This window comes from Gadus chalcogrammus, chromosome 22 (genome assembly GCF_026213295.1).
Source record: "Gadus chalcogrammus isolate NIFS_2021 chromosome 22, NIFS_Gcha_1.0, whole genome shotgun sequence".
In the NCBI taxonomy this organism is placed as follows: domain Eukaryota; kingdom Metazoa; phylum Chordata; class Actinopteri; order Gadiformes; family Gadidae; genus Gadus; species Gadus chalcogrammus.
The window spans coordinates 116,176-134,464 of NC_079433.1; the positions used below are offsets into that span (position 1 = coordinate 116,176).

The following is an 18,289-nucleotide window of genomic DNA, read 5'->3' on the forward strand; positions in this document are numbered from 1 at the left end:
TGACAGTCCAGCTTACTAACTAAACTAAACTAAACTAAACTAACTAAACTAAACTAAACTAAACTAAACTAAACTAACCAAACCAAAGCTTTAGTTACTCTGAGCTGACAGTACAGCCTACTAAACTAAACTTAGCTAAACTAAACTAAACCAAAGCTTTAGTTACTCTGAGCTGACAGTACTTTAGTAACTATAGCTTTACGGTATAGCATAAAGCTTTATTTATGCATCATTATTTTATGGATTATATAACATGTATTATGTTATGAGACTAGATCAGATGAGGTTATAGTGGTGGGTTTAGAAGTCAGATTAACCGTAGTGAAGCAGGGCTGAAGACCTAACCAGTGGTGTAAAGACAGGGGTAGAGTCTGACTGGAGCACTAACCCTGATCCTAACGGGGGGGGGGGGGGTGTAGAGTCTGACCTCAGAACTACATAGTCCTCCCCATCCTCTATGGAACCAGTTGTGAGCGCAGTCCATCCAGTAACACCGGACCGCACAGGGTTAGGGTTACATGATGTTCGTAGAACCCACTAACCATCACCAGGTTAACCCCATCCCCCGCACACCACAGAGACCGCCTAGGGTCAAAGAGTTAGAAGCTGGAGTTAGGTCACCGTTGATGTTTCCTGTCCCCCCCCCGGCTCCAGAGGGCCTGGTCTCGGAGGCTCCGCCCCCCTACAGCTCCTTCATGCTGATCTCTAACCTGCGCACCCACCTCTACCGTGTCCCTGGAGAAGAACGCCTGGCAGCGAGAGGCGCATCGGGAGCTGGAGGAGGAGAGGAACTCCTGCGCTGCCAGCTGGACCGCTTCATCGTCAGCATGCGCTCCTACGAAGGTCTGCTGGTTATAGCTGCACTATGCTACCACCGCTAGGCTACCACCGCTAGGCTACCGCCGCTAGGCTACCAGCGCTAGGCTACCAGCGCTAGAAAACCAGCGCTAGGCTACCACCGCTAGGCTACTACCGCTAGGCTACCACCGCTAGGCTACCACTGCTAGGAGGAGGAGGAGGAGGAGGAGGAGAGGAAGCAGGAAGAGAAGGAGGAGGAGGATGGAGGAGGAGGAGCAGGAAGCTAGGAGGAGGAGGAGGATGAGCAGGAAGAGAAGGAGGGGGGAGGGAGAGAGGGAGGAGGAGGATGAGCAGGAAGAGGAGGAGGGAGAGGATGAGCAGGAAGAGGAGGAGGAGGGGTTAGGGAGAGGAGGAGGAGGACGCAGGAGGAGCAGGAAGAGGAGGAGGCAGGAGAGAGAAGAGAGGAGGGCAGAGGGGCGTCGCTATATGTTAGTTGTACAGAGGACGCTGGCCGCCCCTGTCACCTCAACTCAACTTTATAAGTTCAGTCCCTGGATCACAGAAAACACAAATAACCAGTGGGGGGGAGAGGTAAGGGGAGAGGGGGAGCGTGAGAGAGAGAGAGAGGAGGGGAGAGGAGGAGGAGGAGGAGGAGGAGAGGAGTGAGGAGGAGAGAGGAGGAGGAAGGAGAGGGAGGAGGAGGAGGAGGGGGGAGGAGGAGGGATCTGTTCAGGACAGGGTGACCGGACGACGCAGGACTGTCCCCACGGGCTCATACTAGAACGGACTGCTCAGAGGTTTCCTTCTCCTCTCTCCCCCATACTCTCCCCTCTCTCCCCCAACTCTGACCTCTCTCCCCCCTACTCTCTCCTCTCTCCATTCTCCTCTCGCCTCTCTCTTCTCTCCCCCCTACTCTGACCTCTCTCCCCCCTACTCACTCCTCTCTCCCCCCTACTCTCTCCTCTCTCCCCTACTCTGACCTCTCTCCCCCTACTCTCTCCTCTCTCCCCCCTACTCTCTCCTCTCTCCCCCTACTCTCCCTCTCTCCCCTACTCTGACCTCTCTCCCCCCTACTCTCTCCTCTCTCCACCCTACTCTGACCTCTCTCCCCCTACTCTCTCCTCTCTCTCCCCTACTCTGACCTCTCTCCCCCCTACTCTCTCTTCTCTCCCCCTACTCTGACCTCTCTCCCCCCTACTCCTCTCTCTCCCCCCTACTCGACCTCTCTCCCCCCTACTCTGACCTCTCTCCCCCCTACTCTGACCTCTCTCCCCCTACTCTCTCCTCCCCCCCCTACTCTCTCCTCTCTCTCCCCTACTCTGACCTCTCTCCCCCCTACTCTCTCCTCTCTCCACCCTACTCTCTCCTCTCTCTCCCCTACTCTGACCTCTCTCCCCCTACTCTCTCCTCTCTCCCTCTACTCTCTCCTCTCTCCCCCCTACTCTTCCTCTCTCCCCCCCCCTTCCCCCCCAGCAGACTGGGCAGGTGACCTCCAGCGGGGAGTGAAGGCCCAGCCCGCGTCCTCCCCCACCCCCCCCTCCCCCATGACCACCCGCTCTGGCATGGCCCTCCGGCGCCTCCAGAGCCAGGGCCCGGGCCCCAGGCCCCGCCGCCCCCCCTCCGTGCCCGGTGAGACCCCCGAGCACCTCAACACCACTGCTCAAAACAGGGAGCCCCCATATTAACATCAGGGAGCCCCATGTTAATATCAGGGTGCCCCCATGTTAACATCAGGGTGCCCCATGTTAATATCAGGGTGCCCCCATGTTAACATCAGGGTGCCCCATGTTAATATCAGGGTGCCCCATGTTAATATCAGGGTGCCCCCATGTTAACATCAGGGTGCCCCCATGTTAACATCAGGTTGACCCCATGTTAACATCAGGGTGCCCCCATGTTAATATCAGGGTGCCCCCATGTTAATATCAGGGTGACCCATGTTAATATCAGGGTGACCCATGTTAATATCAGGGTGACCCCATGTTAACATCAGGGTGACCCATGTTAATATCAGGGTGACCCCATGTTATTCATACTGGATCACACATAGTCCACTTTCCCCTGAGCCATGAAGCCCGACCTTGTTAGTCCCACTGCCTTTAGCCTGAAAAGACCAGCAGGAAGTCCCGCCTCCAGCTAACAGGTAACACGTAGATCTTTACATCCTAGACCAGCAGGAAGTCCCGCCTCCAGCTAACAGGAAACACATGGACCTTTACATTGTAGACCAGCAGGAAGTCCTGCCTCCAGCTAGCAGGAAACAGAAGGACCTTTACATTGTAGACCAGCAGGAAGTCCCGGCTCCAGCTAGCAGGAAACACAAGGACCTTTATATCTTTGGCCAGCATGAAGTCCGCCTCCAGCTCACTTCCTCCTCTTGTGTCCACAGTGAAGCAGGAGTTCCACCTGGAGGAGGAGAAGTTCTACACGGATGAGGAGTATGTGGAGGAGGCGGAGGTTGAAAGCGAGGAGGAGGAGGAGGAGGAGAAGAGGAAGGGGGGCCGTGGGGGGCGGGCCTGTGGGGAGCCCAGGATGAAGATGAGGCGGGTCTTCAGGATCACCCACGGCCGGGAGCGCCAGAGAGGTACGGCCTGCTAGAACCTTCTGGGTCTGGAGAACCTTCTAGAAGCTTCTGGGTCTGGAGGACCTTCTAGAACCTCCTGGGTCTGGAGGACCTTCTAGAACCTCCTGGGTCTGGAGGACCTTCTAGAACCTTCTGGGTCTGGAGAACCTTCTAGAAGCTTCTGGGTCTGGAGGACCTTCTAGAACCTTCTGGGTCTGGAGAACCTTCTAGAACCTTCTGGGTCTGGAGAACCTTCTAGAACCTTCTGGGTCTGGAGGACCTTCTAGAACCTCCTGGGTCTGGAGGACCTTCTAGAACCTCCTGGGTCTGGAGGACCTTCTAGAACCTTCTGGGTCCGGAGAACCTTCTACAATAACGCTCTAAAACGCGATGGAACCTCTCTCTCTGTCTCTCCCTCCTCTCGGTCTCCTCCCCCTGTCTCCCCCCTCCCTCCGTCTCTCCCTCCCCCCCGCCTCCCTCTCTTCCCCCCTTCCACTCCCCCCCTGTCTCCCTCCTTCTCCCTCCCACTCTCCCCGCCCTGCCTTCCCCCCTCCGTCTCCCCCCTCTCCCCCGTCTCCCCCCTCCTCTCTCCCTCCCTCCCTCCCCCCCCCCCCCCCCCCCCCCCCCTGCCTCCCTCCCCCCGTCTCCCTCTTTCCCTCTGTCTTCCCCCCTCCGTCTCCCTCCGTCCCTCCCCCCTGCCTCCCTCCCCCTGTCTTCCACCCTCCCACTCCCCCCCCCGTCTCCCTCTTTCCCCCTGTCATCCCCCCTCCCTCTCCCTCCCCCCCCTCGTCTCCCTCTTCCCCCCTCCCTCTCCCTCCCCCCGTCTCCCTCCCTCCTTCCCTCCCCCCTCCCGCTCCACCCTAGTGAAGGATGCTGATGGGGTTCTGATGCGCTACAAGAAGATCCTGACTACGTACCAGAAGGTGCGGAGCATGTCACGGGCGTTCCAGATCCACGGGGTGGACCGGAACACCATGGCCTCCACCTCGCCGGTCGCAGAGCTGCTGCTGGTCGCCCCCGAGAAGGTAGGGGCTCACCTAGCTTAAGCTTCATCTAAATTAGGGCTCAACTAGTTTAAGCTTCATCTAAATTAGGGCTCACCTATCTTAAGCTTCATCTAAATTAGGGCTCACCTAGCTTAGGCTTCATCCAAGTTGGGCCTCACCTAGTTTAGGCTTCATCTAAATTAGGGCTCATCTAAATTAGGGATTATCTCATTTAAGCTTCATCTAATTTGAGTTTCATCTAAATTAGGGCTCCTCTAAATTAGGGCTCACCTAGTTTAAGCTTAATCTAAATTAGGGCTTACCTAGTTTAAATTGAATTGAAATTAGGGCTCACCTAATTTAAGCTTCATCTAATTTAGGACTCATCTAAATTAGGGCTCATCTGGCTTAAGGTTCATTGCTAAATTAGGGCTCATTGATAAATTGTTAAGCCTAACATTACGTTGCAAAAACATTTGAAAAAAATCGCAAAGGTCTTTAAGCTTATTTTTTTTGCATTTAAATGATCTATAAAATGCAATACGGCACAAAATATTTCTGACAACGTTTAAATAACTTCACTTGTGTGAAGCAATGTGTATTGTTTTCCATCCGACATTTTGTAACACACCGAGCCGCGTGTTTACGTAGAGGATTGTGGGTATTTTGATTGTTCAGGATCCAGCGATGTATCCTTGGAAATTCTCGGAATTCTCAAAAACAAAGGGTATGAATTTCCGAGCGTTCTCGTCATTGGAACAGTGCTTGTCTGAGTTTCTGACTTGGTTTCCTTAAAGGTCCCATGACATGCCACCAGGTGTGAGTGTGATTAGCCTTACAAGCTGTTTTGAAAAATCTGCCCCTTATGACATCACAAGTGGGCGTGTCCACCTAGATGTGCGATGTCTTTTTGTCTTTTTAAATGTTAATGTACAGGAAGTAGATCTCAGTGGAGTTTGATCCAGGTTCAGTTTGTCTTTATAAAGGTTAATGTACAGGAAGTAGATCTCAGTGGAGGTTGATCCAGGTTCAGTTTGTCTTTATAAAGATTAATGTACAGGAAGTAGATCTCAGTGGAGGTTGATCCAGGTGGTGTAAATGTTGGTCCCTCTGTCAGATGGCGGAGGTGGGGGAGTTTGAGGCGTCTAAGGAGAAGCTCCTGGACTACGCCCGGCGCTGCTACAAAACCATGGACGAGGCCACTCACACCAAGGTGCAGAGCATGAAGAAGTCCCACGAGCTGCTGCCCATCTCCTACCGCTTCAGGAACTAGCCTCCTCCCGCTTCAGGAACTAGTCTCCTCCCGGTTCAGGAACTAGCCTCCTCCCGCTTCAGGAACTAGCCTCCTCCCGCCTCAGGAGCTAGTCTCTACCACTGCAGAGACTAGTCTGCTGCCAGCTAGCGCTAGCTAGCTCAGGAGTAATTTTGTTGTTGGTTTAACAGATTTTTGTTCAGGAAGAAGTTTTGAGAAACACGTCTTCGTGGTTCAACATCTTAAGAACAAGACTAGAAGGGATTTGAAGACTATGTTATTACATTATTATTTATAACTCAAGAGTATATTGGTTATTACATTATTATTCTTTTTTTATTTTGGTTCAGGAGTTAACTTACTAGGTTAAAGATTGCAATGACGCTGATAAAATGTGACTAATTTCCTTCCTTCATTTATATATTATTTTATTTATATTATTTATTATATATTATTTATTTCCGTCCGATAGGTACGTGATGGTCAGAGTTCCCTGTCTAGGAATGATTGTTCATTTACTAAGAGATTCCAGCCAATAGTCTTGCTTGTTGTTTGCCTGCCATCTAGTTTGTTTACATCTAGCAAGCGAATGGCTGCTGTTTAGGTTGTCCCTCCCGTTTAAAACAACCAATGAATGATGAAGATTCAGAGTTTTTTTTTCCGTTTGTTTTGTAAAGAGATGCAAAGTACTGGAATATAATGTATCTCAAATGATCGTTTAAGAGGATGACATTTGTGTTTGCTGAAGCCCTTGTTTGGGATCTTTCCCAACCTGTGTACCTTACGTTCTGGGGTTAAGGGATACTGGATATTTGGTCTCAAATCGTAATAACACTGATAAACTGTGATTTACTAATTTCCTTAATCAGTTAATTTAATATTAATAAGTTTCAGCTTTTTCGTGTTAGAGGATATTGAATTAACATAATAAACCCTTTTCTCCCCTTCTGACGTTTCCTAACGTGTTTCCTTTGCGTACTTCAACGCGCCCAGTGCCCAGTGCGGGTCTTCTACTTCAGAACGGTGAGCAGAACGGGGACCTTGCTCAGTGTTCAGCGGCAGCAGAGTCTGCAGGGTCAGTCTGTCTGTCTGACGGCCTCCTAGAGCCACGTCAACGACATCCGAAGGCCGGGTGGTCGCCTTGGAAAAACGCTGCTCAATAGTTATCGCACATGAATGTAGACTCTGCTCAATAGTTATTTACATTTACATTTAGGGCATTTAGCAGGCGCTTTTATCCAAAGCGACTTACAATAAGTACATTTGTCATAAGAAGTGCATCAATATATCGCTTTCGGTACAGAAAGGATGTTCATAGAACCAAGTGCAAGTACTACAATCGCTAGGCTAACCAATTCCCTGTGTTACAGCCATGATAGCAGCTACTACAGTTGCTACACAAGTAAGTACTATGATACAATACAATACAACACAACACAATACAATACAGTGTACAATGGTGGCCAGAAGGGGGTGGGTGGCTATGCAGTGTCGAGGTGGACTCTGAACAGGTGAGTCTGGAGTCTTTTTCGGAAGATAGTGAGCGACTCTGCGGTCCTGAGAGCGGCAGGGAGCTCGTTCCACCACTGAGGTCCCAAAACCGAGAAAAGTTGTGACTTTGCTGAACGGCCTTTGCTAGCTCTTAGAGATGGCGGTACCAGGCGTCCAGCTGAGGTAGTTGAGCGGAGGGATCGAGCTGGGGTGTGTGGCCTTAGCAATGCTTGGAGGTAGGCAGGGGCAGTTCCATCGACTGCCTTGTATGCCAGTACCATCGTCTTAAATTTGATGCGAGCTACTACAGGGAGCCAGTGGAGGTCCCGGAAGAGGGGGGTCACATGGGAGAACTTCGGTAGGTTGAACACGAGGCACGCTGCCGCATTCTGGATGCGCTGCAAAGGTTTAATCGCAGAGGCAGGAAGTCCAGCCAGGAGTGAGTTGCAGTAGTCGAGGCGGGAGATGACCAGTGATTGGACTAGAAGCTGAGCAGCTTCCCTTGTGAGGAAGGGCCGGATTCTGCGGATGTTGTAAAGTGCAAATCTGCAGGATCGGGCCACCGCAGTGATGTTTGCGGTGCAGCATAACTGATTGTCCAATACCACACCGAGGTTTCTGGCAGTTGGAGATGGAGATACAGTGATGTTCTCGAGTTATGGTCACATGAATGTAGACTGCTCAATAGTTATGGTCACATGAATGTAGACTCTGCTCAATAGTTATGGTCACATGAATGTAGACTGCTCAATAGTTATGGTCACATGAATGTAGACTGCTCAATAGTTATGGTCACATGAATGTAGACTGCTCAATAGTTATGGTCCCATGAATTAAGATTCTGCTCAATAGTTATGGTCACATGAATGTAGACTCTGCTCAAGTTATGGTCACATGAATGTAGACTGCTCAATAGTTATGGTCACATGAATGTAGACTGCTCAATAGTTATTGTCCCATGAATTAAGATTCTGCTCAATAGTTATGGTCACATGAATGTATACTCTGCTCAATAGTTATGGTCACATGAATGTAGACTGCTCAATAGTTATGGTCACATGAATGTAGACTGCTCAATAGTTATGGTCACATGAATTAAGATTCTGCTCAATAGTTATGGTCACATGAATGTAGACTGCTCAATAGTTATGGTCACATGAATGTAGACTCTGCTCAATAGTTATGGTCACATGAATGTAGACTGCTCAATAGTTATGGTCACATGAATTAAGATTCTGCTCAATAGTTATGGTCACATGAATGTAGACTGCTCAATAGTTATGGTCACATGAATGTAGATTCTGCTCAATAGACAAACTGCCAGACCAACTGAACTTTTGGATTGAAATTTTCTCAAACGGAAACGAGGCGTGACCTCGGAGCTCTTGGGACAAACTGAAGATCTAATCATGTGTCCACAAGGTCCGGATATATATAATGGGCACTGTTCTGCCCTTCAGGCATTTCATTTGAATTGAATGCTTTAAATTTGTGTTTCATCCAGACTTTTATTTTGACGTTGTATTTTCGAGCTGCACAGGAAGCAGGAAGGAAAATTGTTTAGATCACGTTAGAATGCGCGCGTAGAAAACGTTAGAAACGGCAGGTTGATTGGGAGTGCAGACGGTCACTACCCCAGAGAAAGGCTTCTTGCATGTTGGTTCCCCAGCAGAGGCATCGCTTGTACGTATCGTATCTTTGTTGTGGCTGTGTTGACTCATTTGTATGTTAATTACATGATGTAAAAACGGATTTATAAGGCTAACTAATCGGGAATGTTAACTATGCATGTTAGTTTCAACACGTGGCCTTCAAGATAATTTTAGTTCTAAGAAATGTTAACATTTAGCTTTATTGTGATTTCTATACTTAAGGTATTGTTCAAGGAAACTAGGTGACTTAACTAATTGCAATACTTTGTTGTTTGTTTTCTAGTTTCACTCTCTTTCATCTTTTGATCTCTTGATCTTATCTACATGGATTCAATACAATGTGAAGAATGAAAATAAATCTACAAACAAGAATTCAAGGCATTCTTCATGTTCATGAATAGAAGAGAGTTTAGCTCACTGTCTAGTTGGAGTTAGCACACCCCACCGAGGACAGTACAGGCACCATATAACTGTATAATATGGGTACTAATGTGTTAACATGACACAAAATCTAAAAATATTTGTATGAAATTATTATTTCCCTGTGTAGTGAGTGCCTAGCGCCGGTCATTTTAGTGTGAATTTGCTCGTCCAGAAATGCAGTCAATAAGTTCCATTAAAGAAAAAAATCTGGACCTCACTCATTTCTAAACCCTGGCTACGGCCCTGCGTGTGTCATTCATCGAATCGTTCGACCTGCCTGCTACGAACCCACTAGTTGTCGAGGTCGCCCTCTAGTGGAAAGGAGGAGAACCTACACCCTGATGTGTTTATTCTAATGCACACCGGATATGAACATACGTTTAGGCTGCTGGCCCTTTTCTCTCATTATAGGAGCTCAGCTGTAGGCCTGTATCTCATGTATCTCCTGTATCTCCTATAGCCTGGATGGATATGTATTCAATATACACGGAGTGGAAATAGGCCAGTCGTCTGAGTCATATTCAGTGGGACTTTTAAGATTCCTACGGAAAATACAAATATAACCTAAATTTTACAGGATGTAATGTTTATCAGTCTAATATAATCAGCTGCACCTGAGCAGGCAAATGTAGGCTACGACACGTCTAACGATAAATACGCATACGCACATGCATTGTGATTAACTTATTATACATTTCATTGGGATATATTCTAATCAGGATAACTTCATAAGCGACATCTCCGTCGTATATATGAACATATATGTATTTTACTAATAGCCTTCACGGATGAAGTCAGTTTTGGTGAAAATGTGTGAGTATCGATCCGTCAGTAGTTTAGTATTGATCCTTTGCGGACACAATCAGGAGGAGGAATCTAAAACAAAGCGATCACCGACCAGCATCTGTCCACAAACATCTCACCTTTCACCTTTCCCCCGCCGACCAATCACAGCGCGTGTACCCTGGTAGTAGCGGAACTCACTCCCCCAAGCGGGGCTCTGATTGGTGCGTTGTTAGAAGAACTCGCCCTATTGGCCCGACGGTGAAACGGGGGTCGGCGAAAGGAGCCAACAGCGTGGCTCGGGAGGTGGGGCTTTTTTCCATCAGGGAGGAGGAGGAGGAGGAGGAGGTCCTGGCACTGGCAGCCATCTTGGATGTGCGGGCTGATTGTTTAGTGAAAAGAATCGGGAGTAAAGCACATAAAGACCGAAAACAGCCGCAGCTACCGAAGGACCGACACCAGAAGACAAACACACGGACCCGGGCTGACCCAGGTAACCGGTCCGCGGGGCTTCTTCCCAACGGGCTGTCGACACCCCGAGCCGGCGGGGACCTAGGGGGTCCCGGCGGGCGTCTGGGCTCGGGGTCCCGGCGGGAGGGTCTGCATGGAACCCCTCCGACCGTGCGGCGAGGCGGTCCTTCCGGTCGGACCCGGGTGGACCGGGGAGGCGGTGCAGACCGCGGGGTTGGCGCCTGTTCTGCACGCTAAGGGCTCCACTGTTGATCAACACTTGGCGGGGGGGGGGGGGGGGGGGGTCTTTCTCTGGCTAACGCTGTGTTTATCAACCTGGCTTCTCTGACCGCTGAGACGGGTCTGTGGGGTGGTCCCACGACCCAGCACAACCCCGTGGGGGTCTCACCCGGGACCCTGACCCGTCTGGCCCGCCGCGGGGTCACTCTTTTGCGCAAAGTCAAGCGTGTCTGACCCGCCGATGGTTGCGTCGCTGACCACTATGTTGCAGCGTTGTGTTGGTTCCAAAGTTGTGTCCTCATCATAAAAGCATCGGGAGGAGAGCTGCGTGGTAGTAGTAAACACCTGATCCTCGTACTGAGCCGTGTGGAGGTCTACCTCAGAATGCTAGAGCAGCCTGCCTGACCCTCTCTCATGAAGGCATCCTGGTAGGTCGGCATCCGGGTGTTTAAAAGGCCGGCCTCGGACCCGGTCCCGTCCCGGCGGAGGCACCGGGCCGTGACTCTGAGGTGTTGAGAGACTCTCGGTCGTCTCAGTGCCCTGCCTCTCCCTCACCTCCTCCTCGTTTATTGACGGAACCATGTTTACGGATAATAATAATAATGCGTCTGACCGCGGCCATGTGCCAAAATACATTTGGTATTTATGTTGGATGAAGTTAAGAAATGTGTAACCTCACAAGATCCTGACTCCAAATCCACTTGGACCCCCCCCTGAAGGTCTACAGCCTGCCCCCCAGCCTGCTGAAGGGGTGAATGGAGTGGTTAACAGAGTGATCAATGAGAGGGTGAACCAGGCCTAGAGCAGCGAGGATGGTCCGAGGGGATGCGACCTCGTGACAGGCCCTGTCACTCACTCTGTGTTCCCCGCTGAAGGCCCCGGGTCCCCCAGCTGGGGGGGCGGCCCTCCGGTACAGGCTGTCCCAGACCGGTCAGAGTGCGTTATCACAACGGACTGGAGGGCCACAAAGAGTAGAAAACAACGGAGAGATCACGTCGTCGTGCCCCCCCCTCGCCTCCTTCCTCCCCCAGCCTCACTAACCCAGGTCTCCGTGTGTTTCAGTGAAGGCATGAGGACATCAGCCTAGTCATCAGTCATGGCCGATAAACGAAAACTCCAAGGTGAGATGTTGGTGTCCTCTCTACCTCCTCTCCTCCTCTCTCCTCCTCTCTACCTCCTCCTCTCCTCTCTACTTCCTCCTCTCCTCCTCTTCTCCTCCTCCTCTCCTCTTTCTCTCCTCCTCTCCTCTGACCTCTTCCCGTTGGTCCTGTCTCCACTCCTCTTCTCGTGTGTGTGTGTGTGTGTGTGTGTGTGTGGTGTGTGTGGTGGAGGTCAGTGTGTGTGATGTTTTTAACCGTGTCTCCCTCTCTCGCCCGACAGGTGAAATAGATCGATGTTTGAAAAAGGTAGCGGAGGGGGTGGAGCAGTTTGAAGACATCTGGCTGAAGGTACGCGGAGGTCGCGTCGAGGTAAACTCATCCCGTTGCTCAGGGCAACCCCCGTGTGGATGAGAGTACTGCTCTGGTCCCCGCCAGCACTCTGTCATGTTTGTTGACACCTGTCAGTCAGCGTGTGTTTGATCTAGTGCCCGCTCACTTCCTGTTCCCACACGGCCCTCTGAGGTCCCCTTAACGTGTGTGTGTGTGTGTGTGTGTGTGTGTCTGTCTGTGTGGCACTTTGATGATGATGTTGGGCTGGAGGTGTGCACAGTGCCGATGTGTACGTGCGCACGTGCTGAATTATCGCACTCCCGTCAGGGCAGCGGCCCCGTACTGCAGGCCGTGTGCGTCTGCTTCTACAAGAGAGCTCCACACACCTTAAAGGCTCTCCAAAGGGCCCCTATGAGTCTGTGTATTAATGACTAACTCTCCAAAGGGCCCCTATGAGTCTGTGTATTAATGACTAACTCTTCAGGGGCCCCTATGAGTCTGTGTATTAATGACTTACTCTCCAAAGGGCCCCTATGAGTCTGTGTATTAATGACTAACTCTTCAGGGGCCCCTATGAGTCTGTGTATTAATGACTAACTCTTCAGGGGCCCCTATGAGTCTGTATTAATGACTAACTCTTCAGGAGCCCCTATGAGTCTGTATTAATGACTAACTCTTCAGGGGCCCCTATGAGTCTGTGTATTAATGACTAACTCTTCAGGGGCCCCTATGAGTCTGTGTATTAATGACTAACTCTTCAGGGGCCCCTATGAGTCTGTGTATTAATGACTAACTCTTCAGGGGCCCCTATGAGTCTGTATTAATGACTAACTCTTCAGGGGCCCCTATGAGTCTGTGTATTAATGACTATCTCTTCAGGGGGCCCTGTGAGTCTGTATTAATGACTAACTCTTCAGGGGGCGCAGTAGGGGCCCTATGAGTCTGTATTGGGGGCCCCTATTGCCGCATTTCCACTGCAAGGTGCGGAACGGATCGGTTCGCAAAGGTGCGGTACGGTTTGCGTTTCCACCGCCAAAAGTGGGCGTGACCCGGACTTAGCTGTACCCGTTTTGGCCTCGTTTTCAGTACTCCTCCTTTGGGGTACTGAAAACGAGACGAGACGCCTGAAAGGGTCCCTGAAATTTGAGCTACACAACCCCTCCGTTGATTGGTCGACAGAATCATCACTTCCGGGCAACGTGGGGTTAAAACAAACAAACATTAGCCTCGAGGTATTATTCTTTACAATTAACATGTCGCGTAAAACGCTTGCTTGGGCGAACAAGGAGGTGGAGACGTTCCTCTGCATTCTTGGGGAGGAAGACGTTGTTTACGATGTTTACCTAGCTGCCGCGGCGATCAACATCCGGCCTACCATAAAGGGTACTGTCGGTGGTGGAAACGCCACCTCGGAACTGAGCTGGGCTATATCGCCCCCTCCCTACCGGACTGAGGCGAACCGAACCGTACCGCACCCTGCAGTGGAAACGCGGCATACGAGTCTGTATTGGGGGCCCACTCTGTCCTTAACAGCACTTCCTACTCTGATTGGGAGGGCCCAGTCTGTGATCTGTGACCAATGGTCCAGATGTTGTTGAGGGTCCCAGTGTCAGCCTTCCTCCCAGTCCTCTGTGGTGCTCTCCCAGTGTCAGCCTTCCTCCCAGTCCGCTGTGGTGGTCTCCCAGTGTCAGCCTTCCTCCCAGTCCGCTGTGGTGGTCTCCCAGTGTCAGCCTTCCTCCCAGCTGTGGGGCTCTCCCAGTGTCAGCCTTCCTCCCAGTCTGCTGTGGTGGGTGTCCCAGTGTCAGCCTTCCTCCCAGTCCTCTGTGGTGGTCTCCCAGTGTCAGCCTTCCTCCCAGTCCTCTATGGTGGTCTCCCAGTGTCAGCCTTCCTCCCAGTCCGCTGTGGTGGTCTCCCAGTGTCAGCCTTCCTCCCAGTCCTCTGTGGTGCTCTCCCAGTGTCAGCCTTCCTCCCAGTCCGCTGTGGTGGTCTCCCAGTGTCAGCCTTCCTCCCAGTCCGCTGTGGTGGTCTGTGCTGGTGCTCTGCTGACACACACTCTCCCAACAGCTGCACAACGCCGCAAACGCCAACCAGAAGGAGAAATATGAAGCAGACCTCAAGAAGGAGATCAAGAAACTACAGGTGTGTGCGTGTGCATTAATTGCACCTATTAAATATCATTGTGGTCAGCAAAAGATCGTCCAGACAGATCGACAGACAAGCTGTGCTCACAACCATGACGGAACAACGCATGTTTTTGCAGTGCAGGGTTGATTAACTCGTTCTCTCGTTTTCTCTCTCAGCGACTGCGGGACCAGATCAAGACGTGGGTCGCATCCAACGAGATCAAAGACAAACGGCAGCTCGTCGAGAACCGCAAACTCATAGAAACGGTGAGTAGAGGACAGACAGACAGACGTGAGGTTCTAAACGCTGAGTGGGGGACAGACAGACAGACAGACAGACGTGAGGTTCTAAACGCTGAGTGGGGGACAGACAGACAGACAGACGTGAGGTTCTAAACGCTGAGTGGGGGACAGACAGACAGACAGACAGACGTGAGGTTCTAAACGCTGAGTGGGGGACAGACAGACAGACAGACAGACAGACGTGAGGTTCTAAACACTGAGTGGGGACAGACAGACAGACAGACAGACAGACGTGAGGTTCTAAACGCTGAATGGAGGACAGACAGACAGACAGACGTGAGGTTCTAAACGCTGAATGGAGGACAGACAGACAGACGTGAGGTTCTAAACGCTGAGTGGGGGACAGACAGACAGACAGACAGACGTGAGGTTCTAAACGCTGAGTGGGGGACAGACAGACAGACAGACAGACAGACGTGAGGTTCTAAACGCTGAGTGTGGGACAGACAGACAGACAGACAGACATGAGGTTATCTGCTAGGTTGTAAAGTTATTGTTATTATACGGTTATTGTTAAACACCAAACTCTGCTATTAAGTGTTGTCTGAGAATGAATAGTTAATCATTGTCTAACATTTTGTTTGTTAAAGAGTGTTAGAGTTCTGCCACAAAATGAGTTGAACACTGAAACCTTCTGTGTCCCTCAATATGTCCCTCTGTCCCTCTGTCTGTCTGTCCCTCTGTCCGTCTGTCTGTCTGTCTGTCCCTCTGTCTGTCTGTCTGTCTGTCCCTCTGTCTGTCCGTCTGTCTGTCCGTCTGTCCCTCTGTCTGTCCGTCTGTCCGTCTGTCTGTCTGTCTGTCTGTCTGTCTGTCTGTCTGTCTGTCCCTCTGTTCCTCTGTCTGTCTGTCTGTCTGTCTGTCTGTCTGTCTGTCTGTCTGTCCCTCTGTCCCTCTGTCCCTCTGTCTGTCTGTCTGTCTGTCTGTCTGTCTGTCTGTCTGTCTGTCTGTCTGTCTGTCTGTCTGTCCCTCTGTCCCTCTGTCCGTCTGTCTCTCTGTCTGTCTGTCTGTCTGTCTGTCTGTCGCTCTCTTCCTGTGGGCTCGTCTGTCTGTCTGTCTGTCTGTCTGTCTGTCCCTCTGTCCGTCTGTCCGTCTGTCCGTCTGTCCGTCTGTCTGTCTGTCTGTCTGTCTGTCTGTCTGTCTGTCTGTCTGTCGCTCTCTTCCTGTGGGCTCGTCTGTCTGTCTGTCTGTCTGTCTGTCTCTTCCTGTGGGCTTGTCTGTCTGTCTGTCTGTCTGTCTGTCTCTTCCTGTTGGCGTCGTCTGTCTGTCTGTCTGTCTGTCTGTCTGTCTGTCTGTCTGTCTGTCTGTCTGTCGCTCTCTTCCTGTGGGCTCGTCTGTCTGTCTGTCTGTCTTCTGTCTGTCTGTCTGTCTGTCTGTCTGTCTGTCTGAGCAGCAGATGGAGCGCTTCAAGGTGGTGGAGCGTGAGACCAAGACGAAGGCCTACTCCAAGGAAGGCCTGGGGCTCGCCCAGAAGGTGGACCCCGCCCAGAAGGAGAAGGAGGAGGTCGGCACCTGGCTGACGGTGAGCCTCGTAGCCTCGTAACCTCGCAGCCTATTTCAGGGGCGTGGCCAGGGGAGTGGTCAGGAACCGGTGAGCACGCTCACCCCAGCCGGGTACCGAGGATGAACCTTGACCGCTTGTGTCTCTCCTCCTCCTCAGAACACCATCGACACGCTGAACATGCAGGTGGACCAGTACGAGAGCGAGGTGGAGTCGCTCTCCGTCCAGACACGCAAGAAGAAGGGCGAGAAGGAGGTGAGGAAACGCATGAGAGAGGAGGAGCTACGTTCAGCAGAGCCTTTATCCAGAGCCACCTACAATATGAGATCAGCCAGGAGAAGAGAAACATCAATATACCTCTGTGGGTACACTAAGGATGTTCATAGAACCAAGGGCCCAGCACTCACCATCACATCACTAGGTTAGCCCACTAAAGCACTAACCATCACTAGGTTAACCCATTCCCCGTACACAACAGAGACAGCTAGGGTAAGATGCTACACCATGCTAAGTACTGTTTTTAAGTGCCAGGATGTACAACATACAATACGTTTGTACATTAAAGGTCACATGGCATGAAAATGTCACTTTATGAGGTTTTCTAACAATAATATGAGTATCCCTAGCCTGTCTATGGTCCCCCGGTGGCTAGAAATTGCGTTGTAAAACGAGAACAAGGTATCCTGCCCCGCCGTCGAAAAAACAAAGCTCAGAAGTTTAGATTTGGAATTGGGGCCAGGTGACCTCCTCTTTCTCTTCTTTGCCCGCCTAGAGAATTTGGCCCCCCAATGAGGTGTGTGTGTGTGTGTGTGTGTGTGTGTGTGTGTGTGTGTGTGTGTGTGTGTGTGTGTGTGTGTGTGTGTGTGTGTGTGTGTGTGTGTGTGTGTGTGTGTGTGTGTGTGTGTGTGCACTGTATAGCATGTGTTGTACTAGGGGTGTACGGTATAAACGGTATAGAAAGTACACCGGTGTGAAATTCGCGTTACGGTATGGATTTTGACGTTACCGGAGTGACCGGTAGACATGTTCTGTGCTACGCGTTAGTGTTCTGTGTAACGCGTTACCAAGTAAAGCACGTTAATACAGTAACGTTACAACTTTTGCATGTAAAATGTAAAGTTACTCGCAACTACTGAATATATGGTAACGAAACATAGTTCCTTTTTCAAATCGGCGCAACGTTACCTTTCCCAGGGACAGACTTGACAGCGATCCCAGGTACGCGTTACATGCCCGCACACACTTCAGCCAAATTGCGCTGCCAAAACTATACGGGGAGGTCTGCAAGCAAGTGGAGAAAGAAATCCACCCCTTCAGAAGCATTTAAATCGAAATTAGAAGATACAATTAACATACCGTGATGTACTACCGTTACCGTCTATGCCTCAAATCATACCATGATCTACATTTTAGTCCATACTGTACAGCCCTATGTTGTACCCTTCTTTGTTGTTTGGATAACCGTTCTGCTGTTGGTGTTATGGCGCGTAACACGCAATACAATAATGCAAGCTTGTGTCAAGCTCCCATTTGGTGAAAAGACTAGACTGGGGGGTTCTCTGTCTCTGCTACTTCCACAACGAGACTCGTTGTGCGGGTTAACTCTGCCATGGTTAACTCGGCACTCGGAGAGGGATTTTGGGGAAAGGAACTTTGGCTTTGACTCTGAAGTCCAGATTGAACCGCGCCATGGAGGAGAAAGGGATTGTTGAACCCCCACTACAAGTCTAGTTGTGAAAGTAACGGGAGTCTGCGAACTGCAACCATCCTTTCTCCGTGTCGCGGTTCAGTCTGTGACTTCAGATTGATGTGGAAGAACCAGAGGAGTCGGAGAACCCAACACAGTCGTTTGATATTCTTGATATCTGGAGGCGCACACAGCTTTTTGCCGTGATAATGACTATTATCTATAGTTATCGATATATAATATGCTATTATTTATATAGAGAGCTCCAGGACTCCTGCCGGAGCACCCAGAGTGTTCTAGAATATTTACAGAACACGGCTAAAGGCTGTGTGCACCTCGCCATTGTGATACATCCGCTGTAAACAGAGCGCATGGTACCGTAGTCGCAAGCTGCTCAGGGCCACACCCCCACCCTCCTCCTTAACCCGCCTCTAAAAACGGCACGTCTGTGGAGAGCTCATCGTGGGACTGGCTCGTAGTGGCTGTAATTCTGCACCAAGGCTGAATTTCTTGAACGTGTTCAATTACTGTATTAGGGGCCCACTAACGCCTATGTAGAAGCATCCATAAAGTAGCATGCCATGGGACCTTTAAGTGCCAGAAGTGAGTG

General features: G+C 50.6%; 2 protein-coding genes across 3 annotated transcripts; both read left to right on the forward strand.

Moving 5' to 3' along the window:
• Positions 1 to 780: 780 nt before the first annotated feature.
• Positions 781 to 5,887, forward strand: LOC130376037 (coiled-coil domain-containing protein 106-like). Its single transcript, XM_056583231.1, has 5 exons — positions 781 to 843; positions 2,275 to 2,427; positions 3,188 to 3,382; positions 4,226 to 4,386; positions 5,465 to 5,887. The coding sequence occupies exons 1-5, from the start codon at positions 828 to 830 to the stop codon at positions 5,618 to 5,620; spliced, it is 681 nt and encodes a 226-aa protein (XP_056439206.1). The 5' UTR covers positions 781 to 827; the 3' UTR covers positions 5,621 to 5,887.
• A 4,408-nt stretch (positions 5,888 to 10,295) lies between these two features.
• LOC130375519 (CCR4-NOT transcription complex subunit 3-like) lies at positions 10,296 to 16,809 on the forward strand. Of its 2 annotated transcripts, none has more exons than XM_056582489.1 (7): positions 10,296 to 10,441; positions 11,701 to 11,759; positions 12,019 to 12,086; positions 14,133 to 14,207; positions 14,369 to 14,458; positions 15,885 to 16,013; positions 16,152 to 16,809. In XM_056582489.1, the coding sequence occupies exons 2-7, from the start codon at positions 11,735 to 11,737 to the stop codon at positions 16,416 to 16,418; spliced, it is 654 nt and encodes a 217-aa protein (XP_056438464.1). In that variant the 5' UTR covers positions 10,296 to 10,441; positions 11,701 to 11,734; the 3' UTR covers positions 16,419 to 16,809. The 2 variants fall into 2 exon arrangements, with proteins under 2 accessions (XP_056438464.1, XP_056438463.1); XM_056582488.1 differs by having other exon boundaries at positions 12,019 to 12,107; positions 16,152 to 16,808.
• Positions 16,810 to 18,289: the final 1,480 nt, after the last annotated feature.

What these genes read in the sequence shown, in the direction of transcription:
- LOC130375519 (XM_056582488.1), top strand. Translation starts at nt 11,735, where the DNA reads ATGGCCGATAAACGAAAACTCCAAG. An exon ending in ACCGCAAACTCATAGAAACG is followed by an intron (nt 14,459 to 15,884) that starts GTGAGTAGAGGA and finishes CTGTCTGAGCAG; the next exon opens with CAGATGGAGCGCTTCAAGGT. An exon ending in AGGTCGGCACCTGGCTGACG is followed by an intron (nt 16,014 to 16,151) that starts GTGAGCCTCGTA and finishes CCTCCTCCTCAG; the next exon opens with AACACCATCGACACGCTGAA.
- LOC130376037 (XM_056583231.1), top strand. An exon ending in CGGCCGGGAGCGCCAGAGAG is followed by an intron (nt 3,383 to 4,225) that starts GTACGGCCTGCT and finishes GCTCCACCCTAG; the next exon opens with TGAAGGATGCTGATGGGGTT. An exon ending in TGCTGGTCGCCCCCGAGAAG is followed by an intron (nt 4,387 to 5,464) that starts GTAGGGGCTCAC and finishes TCCCTCTGTCAG; the next exon opens with ATGGCGGAGGTGGGGGAGTT.